The sequence below is a fragment of the Zerene cesonia genome, chromosome 26 (genome assembly GCF_012273895.1).
Source record: "Zerene cesonia ecotype Mississippi chromosome 26, Zerene_cesonia_1.1, whole genome shotgun sequence".
Classification (NCBI taxonomy): Eukaryota; Metazoa; Arthropoda; class Insecta; order Lepidoptera; family Pieridae; genus Zerene; species Zerene cesonia.
Genome location: NC_052127.1, coordinates 4,810,129 through 4,830,981, shown reverse-complemented (window position 1 = coordinate 4,830,981; position 20,853 = coordinate 4,810,129). Strand labels below are relative to the sequence as shown.

The 20,853-nt window shown below is 31.9% G+C and overlaps 2 protein-coding genes across 2 annotated transcripts in view; both read right to left on the bottom strand.

Annotated features, from left to right (window-relative positions):
• The window catches only part of LOC119836986, an 82,226-nt gene extending 69,093 nt beyond the window's left edge, over nt 1–13,133 (bottom strand). Inside the window, exon 1 of the mRNA XM_038362465.1 lies at nt 12,966–13,133. The gene's annotated coding sequence lies outside the window, so the exon portion shown is untranslated. The remainder of the gene's footprint in view (nt 1–12,965) is intronic.
• Nucleotides 13,134–17,051: 3,918 nt separating this feature from the next.
• LOC119837099 (sodium-dependent noradrenaline transporter-like) overlaps nt 17,052–20,853 on the bottom strand; it is a 29,472-nt gene continuing 25,670 nt past the window's right edge. Inside the window, exons 18-21 of the mRNA XM_038362598.1 lie at nt 19,745–19,844; nt 19,111–19,211; nt 18,496–18,663; nt 17,052–17,638 (exon numbers count right to left, since the gene is read on the bottom strand). Coding sequence (XP_038218526.1) covers nt 17,540–17,638; nt 18,496–18,663; nt 19,111–19,211; nt 19,745–19,844 — 468 coding nt within the window. The 3' untranslated portion in view covers nt 17,052–17,539. The remainder of the gene's footprint in view (nt 17,639–18,495; nt 18,664–19,110; nt 19,212–19,744; nt 19,845–20,853) is intronic.

The window sequence follows — 20,853 nt, the reverse complement described above, 5'->3', positions numbered from 1 at the left end:
AGTAATAAATGTTATTTGCAGTTAACAATTTTCTTTTTTCTTTATTACAATATTTATGGCAAGACTAGGTATATCTCAATCATTCTACAGAGAGTTCACTTAGTAAATGGGAAACAACAACTAAAACTATTCGATTATTTAAGAACCGTTTGCATTAATTAAAACTTGAACCAATGGTAAATGAACCGGTTTCGACTACCGTGTATGGGTTGAGACATCACACGTTGCGACACCTGATAAAAATACTACTTCATATATTGTTCTTGTTTCTTGACCTTTTGTAACCTACTTATTTGTTATTATGCAAAACTATTTCAAACTACCGCGGACTTACAAAATGCTAAATACTAGACAAGCCGTTTTATTTTGTTGGGCTCGTTGCATGATCGAGTAAAGTTAAAATAAATCCGCTGACGTTGGACACGTGGCTACCGATTCGTCGGTAGATTTGTTTAAGGATAGATGGAGAAATTTTACTAAGAAGTTTAGTAATATTTGGATTATGAACAGATTTCAATTTTAAACATTGCATAATTCTATGAAATGCGCTAAGAAATATTATTATGCATTATTAATAATTGTTCGCTAATTTTCATTCTGAATTACATAATATTTCTGGAATGATAAAAGCTAATGTTGACGCAAATCATATAATCGTGTTATTTGGAATTCAAAACAAATAATAGATCGATAAGCTTGCGCAAAACGTTCGCTTCGAGACACTAAAATCTAGTACTAGAAGGCGTCAAGTCTCATCTAGTATAGAGTAACTCTATGCGACTGTTTAATGGACGGAGAAGAAATGAGTTTATTATGACAATTAGGTGTAATTTTGAAACTAAATTTGGTACTTGGGTGTAAATTACAATTTAATTTTTGTTATTGTTTAGGGTTGTGGTAAATATATCATAATTAAGTGAAATGTTTTGTATTCACGTCAGTTTTGTCATAGATACGTCGTTGAAACTAGCAGAGTAATATGAAGAGATTTTATGAGTTTTAAATATAAAAAAATTAATTTATAGTTATCACATGCATACTTATTTATGCTGTTAACGATTTGAAATGTATTTTAGTGCAGGAGTCGAGCACGCTTCCGCACGAAATGGGCCAGCTCGCACCGGAGGAGTACCACACCCCTAAATCATACCAGCGTGAAATAGTAGCATGCTACAGTGTGTATTCCTTATCCTTTCGTCCATTTCGCACCTCCATCAATCCTTTCCTTATCCCTTATCAAATAAAGTTGGAAGTCTAGTTACAAAGACATACATCCTCTGCAAATGTTTATGGGCGATGCTGGTCACTTATCATCAGGCGACGCACCGTCTCCTTTGCCAAGTACCACATAAAAAATTAGCCAGTATAGAATATTCTTATGTTTCATTTTACGCGAGTATTACACATTTAGAAATTAAAGACGTTTTAACGGACTTTAAACCGGATTTATTCATTATTTAAACCGACGTTTCGAAAACTTTAAAGCTAGCGTGGTTTTGGGGAGACTGAGACGTTACATGTCTTGAAGGTCATACAAAAAATGTAATTCGTGAACTACCTCCACTGATTTCTCCGCTTTGGTATATTTAGTATAGAATCCACTTCTCTATTCACACATTCGAATATAATACACATAAGGATAGTTAGTCTGTAAATTTATTATTATTACCCATATAAATCGAAATGTTTATTTTTATTGGCTATTATTCGAACAATGTATCGGTCGTTAATGTGTTTGAAAACTAAAGAACAGATTAGTGATGCTCTCCGCATTGATTATCTGTATGATTAATCTACCTACTGACAGTTGTATAATTGTTCTTACTGCACGATCTAAATAGAATTCTGGATGCTTGTTACTCTTTCACACGATAACAGTATACCTTGTTAGTATTTTCTTGTGTTTGGTTTTACGCGAGTATTATACATTTAGAAATTAAAAACTTTTTAGCGGATTTTAAACGCGATTTATTCATTATACTATTAACCCGACGTTTCGAACACTTTACAGCGAGCGTGGTCACGGGGAGACTGAGTGTTTGAAACGTCGGGTTAATAATATAAAGAATAAATCGCGTTTAAAATCCGTTAAAAAGTTTTTAATTTCTAAGTATACCTTGTTATTATGAAATTTGGCACGCGAGTGACGCCGCGGGTTACACTTATACACATATCTTATTCTTCTCTTTGTTCACCCAATAGAGGGTCTGCGCCAATATCTAGTGTAACTGGGAGAGTCAATTATCTATATATATAAAGTTCTCGTGTCACAGTTTTCGTTGCCATACTCCTCCGAAACGGCTTGACCGATTCCTCTGAAATTTGGTAAGCATATTGGGTAGGTCTGAGAATCGGCCAACATCTATTTTTCATACCCCTAAAGGATAAGAGTAAGGCAGGGTCAGCTAGTAACAATATAAAATTGAGGTCGGAATAACATGACGTCATAATGAATGTTTCAAATCGGACACACATCTGTACATTTAATATACAACCACAGCTGGCAACACATCGTAAATTCACAAAACTGCAAAATACACGTACACCTGGAACTACCTATGTATCCTTTAATATGCGTTTACAAAACAGGCAAAGAAAAATGACCCCTATTTTCAAAGTAAAGTGTTGAATATGAAATAATAGCTCCAAACAGCTGATATTAGAAACAGATGTCCGAATTCTAAGCACGTGCCACGCGTTCAAAAATCGAACAATAGATTACAATCTGTCAATAGAGTCAATAGACAGATGTGCTACTTTTCGTGATTATTTCTTGTCAACTCTTGCATTAAAAAAGAAGCTGCCTTGTATTGACATAAAGAAAGAAATAAAGAATAAATAAATGAAGATTACATTATTGGAGGTACAAGTTCATTAATTAGTATTTGTTCTTTGTAAAGGAGTAAAAATATATGTTATTCAAACCAATTGTCACCCTGCACAATGACCTAAACCAATAATAAACTAAAGCTAGATTAAAATGCTCACAACTTATTATGTTGGCGCGAGAATCGCCTGAATAAAACTAATTACTAAATGAATCTAAATAAGATCATGAGCAGTTCCCGTTACGGACAGTTAGTCAATTAAAGACATCCTGCAATAAACGTCGTGACGTGGGAAGAAATCATCTCGTGCATCCTTGATAACTGTCTCCTTCATTCAATGTTTATATGATGTAAGCAGCATTGTGCAGCTGTGCGCTGTTTATTCTTTGTCGAATCATATTTGAACTCTTTGAATCAAACCGCCATGTATTCTTTTTTTAAAAATTCAGATTTTAAAATATTTAGAATTATATTGTTATTTCAAATCAATTTAATACAGTAACGTTTTGGAAGATCTCTAAATTATATTTAAAGTCAGTTAAAAAAGGCATCTGCATCTTATTTCTAAAGCTACAACTCAATAAATCGCCATCGCGTGTTCGCGTGCTTTACTCATATGAAGCTTCTCTATTTTAATCTATGTATATCTTTGGTTTTAATTAAACAAGCTGCTGGCTGTACAGATAGCAGAATCATTATAAATTTGTATATACCGGGTAATTGTCATTTATTACCATTTTTGGACATGCGGAGAACATTACTCTTAAAATCTTAATTTTTCTCATAGACAACTCAGTACCAAAAATTCCTTTACGAAACAACATTTTTGAACAGCAAACAAAAGTCATAAATATAATGGGTAATATGTAGGTTACTCCCACTATTAAAAAAATAATAAATACATCTCACATGTCGACAAAAAACAAAGTTAAAATAGCAACCATGAGTACGTTGACACAAATTAAAAAGAAATAAACATCGCCTACTTCAATCAATTCAGTAATCTAAAAACAATTAACTTACTCTCGCTCCACTCGTAAGCCGTGAGGCCAACAGCAAAACAACTCGTATCTTTTTGCAAAACATTTCATATTCATCTCTGAATATAATCGCTGTCAGCAATAAAAGGGCGTAGATAAGAAATTATTTCACTTATCCCTTCACTGTTGAGAGCAAAAACCATATTATGTGCGTTTTGTGATAGGTTAGAATGCAGATCCGCCCGCGGCTGTCACTCACACTAACAACTAGAATCTCTTTGGAATTTCTGTTGTTTTTTTTAAGGTTGGCAACATTGAACTTTGGTTTTCAGCTGCGCGCGTTTTTTGAAATAGGAATTTGATCAGAGCACAAATTTTATCCTGCTTCTTTTTTTTCAATTCACACTTTATACAATCAATAAGTAGGCAATTGAATATTATATTTCCACGTATACTAATGGTAGCATTATAATTTTGTATCTATATCAGTATATATTTTATATAATTACCGTTTTTATCAATTATCCTTTCTTTTTTTCTCTAATAAATGATGTTCAACTTCCCCCAATGGAAAATTTCATCAAAACCAAAACAGTGTTTAAGGACATCACATAGATTCATATTTATAAACATTCATCGATCTATTAATACGTACAATCAATATACCATTGAAATTTATGCACCATATAAATAGCTCAACAAAAAAATGCACAACAAATCAAAAGTTCGTCGCACTGATAGCTCATTAAAATGGTCTAATTTACATAATCTCGTTGAAGATTATGTTCTTGTTACGCCGAGAAAAACAAAATACGCGATTAGCATACGTCCCAATAAAATAAGACTGGACTATGAATAAATTACTAGGTTTTTTATTTAATTTGTTCTAAGTTTATGCGTGTGTTAAGTCACTACATATTTCTTTTAGTTTTTATTTCGTATTTGTATTGCAATACGGAATTTTCTTATTTATATTATAATTAAAATGTATGTTACAAGAGTTAGCAACTTTATGTATAACCTAGACATTTATTAACCTAGATGATTAGATTATATAATATACATTAATATATCAAAGAATAATTTGTGAGTATTTAACTTAATAAATATATACTTTACTTTTGCGGAATATACAAATATTTAAAAAAAAGTTCAGCCCGAATTAATATATTCAGGTATCTATAGAAATAAAATAATAAATTGAATAGATATGACAGTATGATATCCGAATCTCACAAAGCAATTTGTTTGTACCATTAACTCTGTTTTATCTAGGTCACAAGACCAAACAACCAAACAAAACCTACCATTTCGTACGTATCAACGATCTATAGATCCGATCTATAAAATGAAATAACGTTACACGGCGGATGCGCTTGCGCATCTTCCTGTAATATTAACGCATTTCGGCTGGCCTCAATGGTTTCCTTTCAAACCGGCTCGATTCTAGGCCAAAACTCTTTTTATTTATTGCGTCATTACTATACAGTTAATTATTTATGGGTGAACTTCGTAAATGTATGACACTAATAGCTAACTACTTTGTTTAGTAATACACTTAGCTGTTTAGTCACTGTATGTAAGGATTACCCACACATACATACGAAGCACACACAGACAAGAATATGAGTGTTGAGTATGCTTACATACTGAGCTTAGCTCGCACTGAGTTTAAAGATTTTTTTAATATAAATTCTAATTGATTTGTTTTGTTTTATATACATTCCTTACACTATAACATACATCATACTTTAAATGGAGACTAAAATCACCCTAGTCTAGCCCAGGTTGTACTCTCAAATTTAATTCTCATTATTGTTTTAAATCTCGAATTTAATTGAATTATTTCGACTGTTATAAGTGATTTTTTTACAGACACACCAATATATAATAAAATAATATAATTAAATTCTATACATTGCCTGTACAACAATTATCTTATATTATTTTCATACGTAAGCTACGTACTCTTTAAATCCATGATTATTTTTTTCCCATTCGATGAATTCAGTATTTACAAAACTACAAGCAGTATAGAACATAGTACACTATGGTGAGACACCCTATTTTTTTAAGAAATAAAACGATTAACGATTTTTTATTCTAATATTAAAGTCTCTGAATCACTACATAGTGTAAAACAAAGTCGCTTCAATGTCCCTATGTATGGTTAAATCTTTAAAACTCCGAAATGGATTTTGATGGGGTTTTTTAATAGATAGATAGAATGATTCAAGAGGAAGGTTAATATGTATAAATACATCTATTAAACAACTCCGAATTAACACGTGCGAAGCCGCAGGCAATAGCTAGTGTCAACATGAGTAACCTATTGTGAAATAAGCCTTTACCGTATTTAAATAAAAAAACAAACCTCATGCAACGGAAGTCATGTCATTACAAATACTCGACATTCCTTTAAAAGAATATCAATGAATTTATCGGAAAAGAACCGGCCGAAGGTCAATGAAATGCCACGCAGTGACAAACGTACTGGTTTTATTGACTACTTTATCTGTAATTATGACTAAATATATACCAACGTGCCTTTTTGAATTCCATTCTTTACGTCTTGAAAACCTTCCGTTAATAGAAAATTTTGAAAACATAATTTATATGAATTATTTATAAACATTTACAATGTCATTGATTACGATACAGTAATAATAAATATACAATCAAATCAATTAATTTCGAAAATAGAACGCATTGACTTTATAAAGATTCCTTATTTCTGTTTTTTTTTTATTCTTGACCACGATCTCGCCTGATGGTAAGCTGAGATGTGGTCTAAGATGGAACCCGCTTCCCTAGAAGGTACCTGTTCACTCTTCTCTTGCAGACCTCCGTCTTTTACTAATATATAATCTGTATCTTGCTTGCAATTCAACTCTTATTACTATATTCTATACAGATTTTGATATTTAATAGATTTTAAGTAAGAGTAATAGATTCTTATTGCGCTTTCCTCGTCTAATAGAACGGAAATCTTTAAATAACATTGAAATGTATATTTCTAATGTTATATTAGACAAAATTGACAATATCGTCAACATCATAAATTTATTTAATTGTAGGAAACCAATTTATTTATTGAAATAAACAAGTTAGTTGATAGACAAAAAGAAAAATTTAAATTTTTACGTCATTGTACACTGAGAGAACTGTGAAACAAGCATTTATAATCTGTGGTCTATGTATCTTAGATTACTAGCAGTACGCCCCGGCTTTGTCCGTGATACATTTATTGCCTACCTATAGTATTCAGGGATCACGTACATATCCAATGGATAAATAAATTTTGAAAACGGTTTAGTACTTTCTGACATCAACACGCTTAAGCAAACAAACTTCCCTATTATTAAGAAGGTCTATAGATGTATTACTATCCGTTTTGTATTGAAATTCATTATTGCATCATTAAAATCGTTTAAAATTTACGAAAAATGTCATTGTATCAAAATGCAAAACTTTAACAATATCATCATAGTTACATCAGATGAATTTAAATAAATACACCAATAAAAAAAATCATTCGCTATACGTAACAGGTTTTGCGGGTTGTTGAACTGTGACAAGTTGCAGTCATTATGGAAATAAGTCATTTAGCGAAATAACTGGGCCATTAAGGAGGCGGGCCGTTTGTTATGTGAACTTGCTCACAAAGAGTTGTTACAATACTTTTCCTATTTCTTCACATTTGCCAAGTAAATGGTTCTGCTATCTTTTATAACATTTTAAATATTTTTCATAACAAAGATTTAAATTAACATCTATGAGAGGAGAGTATGTGGATACTATACTAATATTAAAAAGCTGAAGAGTTTGTTTGGTTGTTTGTTTGTTTGAAGTCTGTCTTTCAGTTTTACATAGGCCATTTATTGACGAAGGCTTTAGGTTATATATGTACCACGGGCGAATCCGGGGCGGTCCGCTAATATGTAATAAAAAGACATCGCGCATTTATCATTATGTAATTAACTGGGACTTACGTTATTAATAAATATGCATATATTCACAAGTAGAACATCAATCACTTCTTGTGGTCATTTGCATTGTTCTAGGATTTATCGTTTGGTATTAAAATATTTAAATTATTTCCTTCAAATAGACAATTTTCTGAATGGATCATCGAAGTAGGTAGCGTTAAATAAATTATTAAAACTGAGGTACATCAATTGGAGTTGTATATTTAACTTTATTCTAACCATTTTGTTTATAACTAAAGTTAAAGAAAGAAATAATTTTTCGAAAAAATTTCACGTTTATAATCCTATTTCAGGACACCCTGTACATTTCGTCAGCCATAATCTCTCGACACGTTGCGTTAACACATGGCGAAGAGGTATCGTAAAACCGGAAATTTATTAAGTGATAACTACCGAGAAACCGTTTTAATTCCATCTGTCAACAATTTGAAAGTACGAAGTATTTGTCTTTAACTATTTGAAATCACAAATTCTCAATATTTCATTGAACTATTGTTTTCGTAACTGTATTAATTTTAATAAAATTAATAGCTTATTAAAGCGGCGTAGTGTTTAGTATGTTATTAAGCATATGAATGTGTCTTCGATCTACACAACTTAAAATATGTAATAAAAATGTGTTTACTATTGGATATTTATACGTATAGGCTATAAACCGATTTATGTGTACATGTTTTATTGTCCTTATTACTTAGATATTTGTTTTCCGTCCATAGTTTCCTTAGTTTGGACTGATGATGTGTACAATATCCAGATAAATTTATTAAATACACCCTGTATATACAAATTATAAAAACACTCCTGTACATACTAACAATCAAAACACACTCTGTATACACTAATTATAAATACACCCTGTATACACTAACAATCAAAACACACTCTGTATTCACTAATCATAAACACACCCTGTATACACTAACAATCAAAACAAGCGATGCTCTGCGTGTTTGTAAATAATAACCGTATTTCGTAAACCAATCAAACGAGCGATCATCAAACGCTCCTCAATCACGCAAGTTATTTGCTACTGGTTTCGTTTGAGAGCAAAACGCCTTCTGGAAAACTGTGAGCTAAGAGTTATAACTCTTGGCTATGGTGCCCGATATTTTACCTGAAATAACAAAGCTGTACGCGAGTTGTGCAGGAAGAAAAGATATTAATGTATGATGTGGTTAAAAGAACTTTCTTTTATTACGATGAGGACTGATTGTATAAGTACTTATGTTTGTAAGATTTTAGTATTCATTAAAAAATATATTAGTATTATGTATCTGCTCTGTCTTATTTTTGAATTTGACATAAAATCAACAAAAGTAAAAAGATTATCAATAACTTTAATCTATCACACGCACTATCTGCCCATATCTCTAAATAATATGAAATACCATTCTTAAAGGCATTAACCCTAAAATGCGATCGCAGCATTGTAACATGCGTCATTCGAAACCTGCCAAATTGTACAAGCCAGCTATACCAGTTCCAGCTCGACTACAATAAAGTTATGAAACCGCCGAATGCCTAACAATGTTCAGGACAGGTCTATTTATTGCGTCTAGAAGGCTACATGCTATTATATAAATAGTTTATTGATACAATGTAAATGCACAATGGAAATAGAGGTAAAGTTATATTTTAGTCTCGTTGTATGTACTGGCTGGCAGTTTTCCGCAATGCTGTTCTGAACGTGGGTCGTTTTAGCAATTCTTCTTTTAGAAGCATATTAAATGTTCAAAGATTAGACAGTTTGTATGAAAAATTTGAAAAATAAGCCGACCATAAATGCGAACGCATGAGTTATGCAGCACCAGCTGTGCCCCGCGGTTTCACCCGCGTAAGTCCGTATCCCACTGGAATATTAGGATAAAAAGTTGCCTATGTGTTATACCAGTTGTCCAGCATTGCAATCGGTTCAGTAGTCTTTGCGTGAAAGAGCATTAAACACACATATATCCTTGCAAACTTTCACATTTATAATGTTAGTAGGAAGGATATTTAACAGGATGTTATAATATCCTGACCCAAGAACATTGCGATTCAGTTACATTTTTCATATTAGGTTAAGTAGACTTCGCATTAGTCAAATAATAGTGAACGAACAGTGTCGCCTAAATTTAAAATGTCATCCTTGGTATATAAAGTTTTAATTTTGAGAACACTTTTTAGTTAAAACATACAATCCTTTCATCGCAACGAAAAAGCTTCATTAGTGCTCCTCGCATCGCCATCAAATGGTGTATATAAAAACTATGTAATTATTAATCAATTAATTTCCCACGCCATAATGTTTGATCACTCGTTCTAAACCAGTGAAGCAACACACAACCGTGACATAACGTTGCATGTCTGAGACGTGTTTTATTTCCTTTAACTCGGGTGTATTCGGTGATTCTAGTTTTCGAGTTACCTGTATTGTGGAGCTAAGAATATAAATTCGAAAATATGCAAAATATTTTTTTTTATTTGTGACAAAAACATCGTTAAAATAAACAAAGGACTTAAACAATTATGTTACAAATGTATGACTATCGACATTATCCACATATATAATTATTTTTGTTAAAGAATGAAATAACAGGATTTTTAGGGTTGATGAGTTCGGTAGCATGTGTTTAAAATTATTGAAACCAATTAATTATATTTAACGCTTGACCGAAAACTCGAATTAAATCAGCAATATTGTAATAAACACGTTACAAGAGCGATAAGAAAAATACTTAATAGAGAAATAAATAGACGTAGAGAGAGAAATGAAGAGTATTTTCTTCAACTGACACATGCATTTTTTTCTTTGAAAACTCATTCATTTAAAAAACATTATGCTCCCGGGACCTTCTCCCCTTTCATGCCAATGCATAACTAAATCATTATTTAAAATTAATTAAAAATTTATTATATAATGTCTTAATAATACACAAACAATATAGATGCCACAACAGATAATAGAATATAATAGAATAGAAATATTTTTAATTTTTAGTTTTATAGCATTGAAATGCTTTATAAATGAGAAATTTTGATAGAATAGAAAAAAATTGATCACGAGGATCACGGGTGGCCGAGAGGCTAGGCATTGCTACGGTTAGGCAAGAAACGCCGGTTCGAATCCTGCCTCGTGATCAAATTTTTTCTAGTCTATCAGAATAGAAATAATTAAAATAGGCGATGAACAGTTATTTATTTTAATATGATGTGTAATCACTGCAGTATGTAGGTCTAAGTACATTTAAACCCGTATACGAGTATAATGTTAATTGTAGGGCAATTACTTATCTCTAATTGTTTAAATTTTTTACGGGACCTTTTTTAATATCATAGTAATTTCGTACCTACATAAACCAAAGATTTTGTTGTTGTCTATTATTAAAATTCTTAGTCTTAATTCAAACACCGTTGCTAATTCAAAATAAAGTGCCACATAAAGAAATGTAAAAGTACACTACCCTAACAATATAAAGCTGATAAGTTCATTTGTATGAACTCGCTAATCTCAGGAACTACCAGTCCGATGTACACATTTTTTCTTAATACAGAATGTATGTAACACGAACACAACCAGGGTGGACGATTAGTTTAAAATACACAGTTTCAATGTGTTTATACGTTTATTTGTTTGTACGTAGGTAAGGATATCAGTTTATAGAAAGAAAACTATTTATCTTAAGATTAATTTAAATATGCAATATGGAATACATAAATTGGTCTGAATGTAATCATAATATGAAGATAATATCGAATGCACAACTAATACTGGATCTTATTACTCTTACTAACGATACAATGGTTTTTACTAGTTTTGTAATACAATAAGTCTGTGTTTAAGAAACATAATTAACAGAATAATAAATAAATGACCAACGAATGAACGCAAATGAGATTCAATAAAAACGAATTTTATTAACATTTAAGCTTAAAATTCCCACCAAATTGAGCACCTTTTTGGCTTCAATAATTTAACTATAAAATTAGCTTTTCCTTGTTACGAGATTTTTATCATATTATTAACCTAAGTCCTAAACAAAAACGGGTTGTTCGTAACGTTTCTCGTACACGACTCGAATGCACGTCCTTCACTGTCCAGAGTCTATATAATTACTCCTGGCATTTTGATTCCACAGAAAAAAAACGCGGTCTTTTATAACCAGAATAAGAAGAACCCGCTGCTGTATGGTAGTCTATGTAACGTAGGTCAAGTAGTTATTATATATGTAATAGCTGTGAATATCTTTGTAATAATGGTTAAAAATCCTTGATAAATTAAGATGAATAAAAACACAAAATATTCAGGCGAAATAGGGTTAATTGTACGGAACGATTTTTATTTCGAAAACATCTTTATAACAGTTAATATTATATTTTTATTACTATTATATTTGTTATTATTAATATGCAGAAATATATTTTTGTGTATATCATAAGATATCAAATATCTCTACCTGAAGATCAGAAAAACGCTTTTAATTCCTAGAAATACTGATCTTTGAAATTGAAGTCTTATCATATAGCTTATATCTTGAAACATTTACAAGATATAAGCTATATGATATAATTATGTAATGATTACTTTATACCACTATTTACTGAGACCTTAGACCATATAAAATTATATCATACAAGCCACTCCTAAATGAAGTTGGCACTATCTCGCATCGCTCGGTTAATGAGAAGTTTATTTTTTCTGCTGAGTTTTGTATGAATACTTGAAGTATATATGATTGATTCAATCGTATTTGAAAATCGTCTAAAAAACTGACTCTCTTATGTAATTTCGTTACATTTCTGAGTATATATTACATCAATACTAAATCGGTAGAGCAAAAGCTGAAATACGTCGAATAAAACTATCGAAATAGCTTTACATAAGAATACATAAGTCCGTTGTCGCAAATTGTTGGTAAGAATGCCTAGGTTAATGCTGGCCCGTTCTACGTTCACATTTCCACTGCCGCAAGGCATACCATCGAAACTACAAGGTCGAAGAGATTCGGCTCGCCCTAATAACTGTTCCTACGAAATTCACACAAAAAAACACTGTATAAAACCTTATAATTACACAATCACACACTAACAGAATGAGCATAGCAAAAGTCAAAGTGAAACCTTTCAAAATGTACTATTCAGAGCCTTTATAGAAATAGGGCTTACGCTTCGCTCGCATCCACACTTACCAATGAAAAATAAATCCACGCCTAAACATCCATTATCACAATGACAAAATAAACTTTTTATCACGTCAATTGTTTAATCACAATTTAGGAACACACGTCTGCGTTTTATTCTACACACGGGACGCGACGTCCACACCCCTCGACGTCTAGCGCATAACTGAGGTCTGGCTTGAATTTCTTGAGTGTCAGAAACTTGCACGGTGGGTTGCGCTCGCGCACCCAACGGATGGTCCGGTTTCAACTTCGCCTTTTGTCATAGGAATGACTTGGTTTACGAAAATTATGTAAGAAAAAAACACTTGTGCTATTGCGAATTCTTCACTAGTTCTACACTAAATGTAATATTTTCCCATGACAATACAATTTTACTTCTCTTCTAAATTCTAACAACACCAAACCTATAATTAGCTCTTCCAGTATGTATGTACATATCTTTGAAAACCGTATAAATGTGAATTACTAATAAAGTATGGATTATGTAAAGATTCTCTTTTAAATTTTACTCTAGCACTAATATTAGTATGAGATACCAATAACAATGTCGACTTAGTAATTTAGTAGGCTTCATCCTTGTCCTTCATTTATATCAATATAGTTTTATATAAGAAAAGAGAGACATTGATATCAGTTTTAACAGTTATGTTCATTATACAATATTTATATATCCTTGTGGATATAGAGCATATTTAAATCACATTTGCAGATTAAAATCATGGAAAGTGAAATACAGATAATGTATGAAATCGAATAAATCAAAATTTCAGTTGAAACGACTACAGATATGTTGATGACATTCTCAATAATATTTAATTTTTAGCTTATTGTTTGAAAAAAAAAATATCTATTCGCTATTATTATTCGCATTGAAAGTTTTCAAATAAGGAAGACATTATTTACACATAAACTCGCGTGCAGGAGTTAGCTATAAATAGACAACTGTATGACAGTTGTTAACTTATATTCAAATGAATCGCAGTCCGCAGAATACATAAACACGAGTAATAGTTAAATTGCCGAAGCAGAATTTTAATTGCAAATAATAAATTTCTTTTTAATTAGAAGTCTTTTATCCGATACCATCCGTTTACATCATGAGTTATACAACTCATATTGGGTAAGGTTTCACATTGGGTAATATTAGAACATATTTGGATGTAATTAATTTAAATTAAATCAGACATTTCGTTGGATAAGATGTAGATAGCGAACTACCAAATATGTTTGTTTTTATTGTTTTTAGTGTCCTTATATGGGATTATAGAACTTTGGCAAAATGTTGATCATGGAGATGCAGTTGTGGATTCCTAATTGTAATAATGTATTTTAATTAAACACCTAGCCTCTCGGCCACCCGTAGTACCGCCTCATTAATAGAATTTCTTCTACTCTGTGTGTTTTATGTGTCCAGATGGCGTGGGGTATTCTCCACAGTCCTGTGGCCGAGAGTCTAGGCGTTGCTGCGGTTTGCACAAAAAGACGCGGGTTTAAATCCCGCCTCGTGATCGTTTTTTTTTTTCTATTTTTTAAAAATCTCTCATAAAGTATTTTCTTAAAAATTCTAGTTTTCCAATACAAAATATATCTTGCTAAACTACTACTATCATTGTATGTATAAGAGAAGGCTTGGAGAATAACCTTTAGAAAGGAAAAAAAAGAAACAAGTAACAGAAATGATAAAAGAAACATTTATCCTATGAGACTATGCACGCTTTTTGGTAAAATACAGCGCACCATAAGATGTCGCTCTGTTTAATGTATTACATATTATTTAAGATTTTATGGAACTTTCTAGAGTCTCCGCGTCAGTTTCACATCAATGTATCGTAGTAAACCGCGGGCTGTGGTAAATGATTATAATGTTATTTGTAACTAACTTTCTCAGGTGCTTTTCTTTCCGTTTGTATGGTGATTGGTGATAAGCTCTTTATTATTGTAATTTTGTTTGTAGAAAATGCGTAAAAACGGTGAACATGATATGCAGCAGCCGGTAACACACAGAGAGTACGGAAATATAACAATTAATTTGTGTTTCTTTTAGCCTGTAGGTATGTGGGCGACTGCTTCTGTGTTGTTTATGAAGTTTTTGGAAGCTTAACTAATTAAACTGTTAAAAAACGTTATCTACACTTTACTACAATTTAATTTGGTATTAATGGTCTGGTGTAAAGTCCTATCGAATTTTCTGTAGGATTGCTAGTTTTGATCATCAGCTCCTACTAACCCCTCCCCTTCCCCTCCCTAGTCATCAATCAAATAAAATTAAGTCCTCTGGGAAATATTACATTTTAATGGTCTATTTAGCTTTAATCATTCTTATTTTTAACTAATTACCATTGACCCTCGCTAACATCATAATGCGCCACCTATGGAACTTTTTGTACACTATTATAAACACGAAACCATTTACTTATTCTATCTCTAGATGGCGCTTATTTACATAATGAAGGGCCAAATAAAAGAAAACACAACATACAGTCTAATACATTTATTTATAAACAACTGAACACAGTTCACATCGATCTAAACACCTACATACACATCCAACGTTATTTATAACATTTATAATGATTTAACATGGTATTTACAATGAGTACAATAACAACATGATACATTTTTACTCGCCGGGAGCGTTATATATTTTTATAAACATTCTAATATACATTTATTCATAGTATTTATCGTAATAAAGCGCATCCATACATTTTCTGCAATTAAAACTTTTTCAAGCGTTCAACATTTAACTTTTTATTTAGATAATATTATGCTTAAAGTATCACATAAATCTACATAAAACACAACAACATAACACAATTTTTAATATTTTATACAACTACGAATTACAAAAAAACATTTAAATTAATAACGCATTTCAAAAAGGTAAATACATAAAATTCGCCAGTAATCTACGTTTTCCCTACTTATTGAATATACTGTAGTTTTAATTTAATACTATTTAATTAAAATATCGAATTCCCCAAAAATATTGATAGGCTGGCATTAAATAAATTCAAGCACAGCTTATAGCAAAATCGTCTTGTATATCGTATAATGTTCATAAATATTTATAATCTGTTACACAATGGGTTAGGTACATAGACAATAATATAGACTATACAAAATTATTGTATACTGTCACAGACCTGCCTGTCATATAATTTGAACAACTACTCGCGGTACAGTAAAATAGTTTCTATTGAAGCAATATCTTATATTAATATTATATTATAGACGGCAATGTTCAAGTACAATGAGAATCTATACTCAATAAAGTCTGAATACTTCTGGTTTTTGGAAAATAATAACGTCTGTCTTCTTCAAATCAAAAATGTCTTGATTTACAAGATCATTTAATTTTAGCTATTTCCTTCGCCTTCTAATTTTAATTATTAGAAAAAGTGAACTCTTCTATTCAGTTTAAGAATGTTCTTCAAGTTATGTGTATAGCATATTTATCGCAGAGATATTATTGTTGAAACCTTTTTGTTAATAAATTTTAATACCTCGGCTTTAACAAAATACCTGCGACAAATCCATACAGAGCCATAAAATTCATTCATAAGAAATTATTTCACAAATTAAATAAAATTCATTGTTTCCATGTAACATTGCAATCCATAAATATATTACAGTATAACTACGTACAAATATATGATAATTCAAACATACCCACTAATTCTACTCGTAGAAAAAATATTTTCTAAATAGGAATGTCGTTAATGCGTTTTTCAGAGGTATGAACGTTGCTTTATCTACAAAAGCGTTTATATAAATGTACATACATAAGGTTAAGCCTACTTATTATGTGAAAGATCCTATAACCTTCTACAATATATAGACTTGTTATAGACATTTGATATTCTATATAATAAGTTATGACGTGTTATGTATATAAACAGTTTATATCCTTAGGGCAAAAACTCATAAATTTATGCCCAGTACAGCACGTACAGTATAATCCGTACCAATAAATAATAGACTGATAAAATTACATATTGGCTGTGCTAATCTATGATAATATTATATATTGAATACTCAAAATATAAGTTGATCACTATTACTTATTCAACTTAATTTTTAAGCGCGCTACTTATCAATCCACCTTACTATCTAACTATATAATTTAACCAGTAAATAAATACAACAATTACCAAACAACTATAAAATTATGATTTTCTCTATATAGTCCTTAGACCTATACAATATAATAGTGCAAGGAAAACTGTAAAAGCTCAAAGAACAGCCTAAAACCGAAATTCCTCAACCACAGTTGATGGATCACCACCCACCCTTGATAAAAATACACCCAAATTCAGATCAAATAAATATCTGCACAAATGCAATAACATTAATCACCCTAAGAAAATCTGATCTCTTCACATGGTCCTCCACTAAAAATCTTCTCAAATAAAAAAAGCAATGGTTTTGAAATAAGATTTTTAAAATCATCGCAACTAGTCTATAATATTTCCAATGAAACCAATAGCTTTGCTACTGATGTGCGACAAGGATGCAACATAAGTTAAGAAGCTATCTCCGTCACACCATAAAATAAACATAGGCTTTAGTTAAAGGCTTTAAACATAAAGCCAATGCTTCCAAGTAAACCTAGACACCGGAGCTCCACTTCTGATTGCTTCGTGTTCAGATTCTGGTGAGATGCAGCACGCTATACGCTAGACATTGATTTTTGATTAGAAAATTGTATTAAAAAAAGGTTAAGTATTCCAAGATACAAGCAAATACTTTTTATTCTGAGAAATCGTTGTATATAGTTAGGTTTTGAACGAGCATTAATGAAAAACTTGCGTATTCTGTTAAATAATTTCATCATAAGACTTATTTTAACATTTTTAAGTATATAATTCGTTTCTCAATGCTGGTCACTGACCTCCCTAAGGAGGAGGTGCCAATCCAAATTCTAAAATGGGAACAATGTCCTATCAAATACAAAAACTATTATTTCAATTGAAAACGTACGTTAAGCGTAACAATACAGAAACCATCTTAAAAAAAATTAAGGAACGTCGGTAGATCAGCCGCAATAAGTTGACTTTCTACTAGTCGCACCAAAAGCAAAATACCAATTATAACAAAATTTCATTTTTTATAATGATGTACAAAAGAATTAAAAACATTACAAAAATTCAAAAACTCTATGTATGTTTGGCACACATCCTTGCAATGGTTATATTATAATAACTACATTTAATTTCATATTCACATTAAGGTCGATTTGAGTATTTACGTTATGTCTTACTAGCTGCGCCCCGCGGTTTCCGCGTAAGTCCGTATCCAGCAGGAATATCGGGATAAAAAGTTACCCTTGTGTTATGCCAAATTTAATTGCAATCGGTTCAGTAGTTTTTGCGTGAAAGAGCAACAAACACACACACATCCTTACAAACTAACGCATTTATAATATTAGTAGGAAGTAGAAGTAGTTTGTCAAATGCTGTGTGTTTCTAAAGACTTCGTTCTAGTAGACAAAACAGTTATTAAAAAAAATTAATCATAGATGATAGAAACTTACCTGCCGACAGTTACCCGGCGTGGTGGCCAGCTTGAATATCGCGACGAGCGGTATCATCAGTATGGAGGAGCATGCGAGCCCCCAGCCCAGCACCTCAGCCCACGCGGGGTACCGGTAGTGCTGGTACTGCAGCGGCTGCTGGTACAGCAGACCGAACACCACCACACCCTGGGTGGTGGATGGTGTGGTGTGAGAGACCGAGAATTACCGCAAAGAGAAAGGGGAGAGGATGAGAAGAAGAATTTCGGGAAGTATCTAGACAGGAATGGATGGATAAACAGACAAAAAGGGGAATTGCAAGAAAGAAAGAGATGAAGTAAGGGATATTTTCAAGTATCCACGGAAGCAGCTTAAAGGTGACAATTAAAGTGCAAGGTATATGATTTCGAAAAAAAAAATGAAGTGGAAGATATTATATATGGTATATTTATATGGAAATCGTTAATCCAGTACTGTTTACCTCTTTTCCAATTTTTATACATACAGGTCCGAACAGTCTTTTGAGTGAAACACCCTTGTGACCAAACTTTCGCGTTTATAATACTATGTATTTATAATATCACCATTATCATAATCATCATCATCATAAACAAAATAGCAGCAAGTTCTACTTACAATAATGAACACGGGGCTCACAAACTTCCAGCATATTCTCCAGTATATCCCGGGTCGGAAACCAAGCATTTCTTCCACGTCATCGGAAAACCTTTTCAGACCTGGAAACATAATTATTCTCATGAGGAGATTGTGTATCTGAAAATTTATTATACATATTCATCTTGTTCAATTTATTTTAGTAAAGGTTCTTTCTTGAGTGGACATATTTCAAGATTTCTTCAAGAACATACATATAACTTAATAAGTCAGCAAAGCATATTTTTTTATTATTTTCCTTTTAACCATTGCTTGCAACTTAGCTAGTGGTTCGGCTGATGGTAAGCGATCACCACCGCCCATGAACATTCGCAGAGGTAGTGCCTTTGCGAATGCGCTACCCGCTCTTTTAAGGGGTAAAGGATAAAGAAGGGACTGATGACGAAAAGTAAACAGTCCTCCCCTAATAACACCATGAAAGTTACATGGGATTATAGTCAGTGGTGGCCGCTTAAGGTGGCTCTACTGCTTTGCTTGCTCTACCGGAAAAAAGTGTGTCATAAAAAGTGATTTCCTAAAATCTTACAAAATCATCTAATAAAGTTTGCATGACTAACTTGTGTCATAATGTACGTGATTTAATTTCTTTACTTACCATAGAACCAAGAAACAGCCAAGGCTTCAAACAAAGCAGAGCAGAGAAGAGATATTCCTGCCGCGTATGTGTCCAGCAAGTGAAACATGTAAATACCGCCCTGTAAGGTAATGACCATTACATCAAAAACTTTATCCAATATGCTGCTAAAAGCAATGCTTCTGCTACTTCTATGTATTTTATGAACTGAATTAGATCGGTCTCGTAAATCCTGATGTAAGCGTCTTCAAACAGACAAACTCTTCATCTTTATACGATAAGTATAGTCTATATATTGTATTTAAATAGATTACTGTGTAGTAACAAGTTCTTCTAAGTTTCATGTAAATACGAACATATTTAACACAGTCAATTCAATGCTTCAGACGTGATAATATAATAATTAGATAGATCTACTTTCACATTTATTACGTGTTATTTCATTGTATTACTTTTTTATTTTCCATTGCGTAAAAAACTTTAAATATAAGAACAGGAAAATGTTAAGTCAAAACTACTAAGTGCCATGGATTGTAAAATAGAATTTGGAAAGAACCATGAATGGAAAGGCATAATTATTAGAATTGGTTTAAAAGGTTTCGAAAGATCGAATGTGTAATGTGTGTATTTTTTAATTGTATGACAACATTGTTAGAGCATAAGAAATAAGGAGACAGAAGAAAATAAAGAAAGAATTGTTATATTTAGAAAATAAATAACGAATTGTTATATTTACTTTAGATTTTGATTCGTATAATAATTTAAAGATTTTGTTAAAGCTAGTTTACAGTTGTGCGAGGGATACCCAACGGTTATGTTATTATGAAGGTGTCTGTAGAAATTTTAAGTATGTATATAATAAGGTATTTTAAACATATAAGCAAATTTGAGTGATAGTGTGTATCCTCAACCTTCCTCAGTTTAACAATCTCTACTTAACAATCTTCGACCTGGTATGTCGGTCTCGACTATTCAATTACATTTATGTGTGTGCGTATGTGTCAGGTCTGGATCTGGTACGTCGGTCTAGAATATTCAATTCTTTTATTTCATTTTTAGATGTGTGTATGTATGTGTGTGCGTGTTTGTGTGCGTGTATGTATGTGTGCGCGTGTTTGTGTGCGTGTATG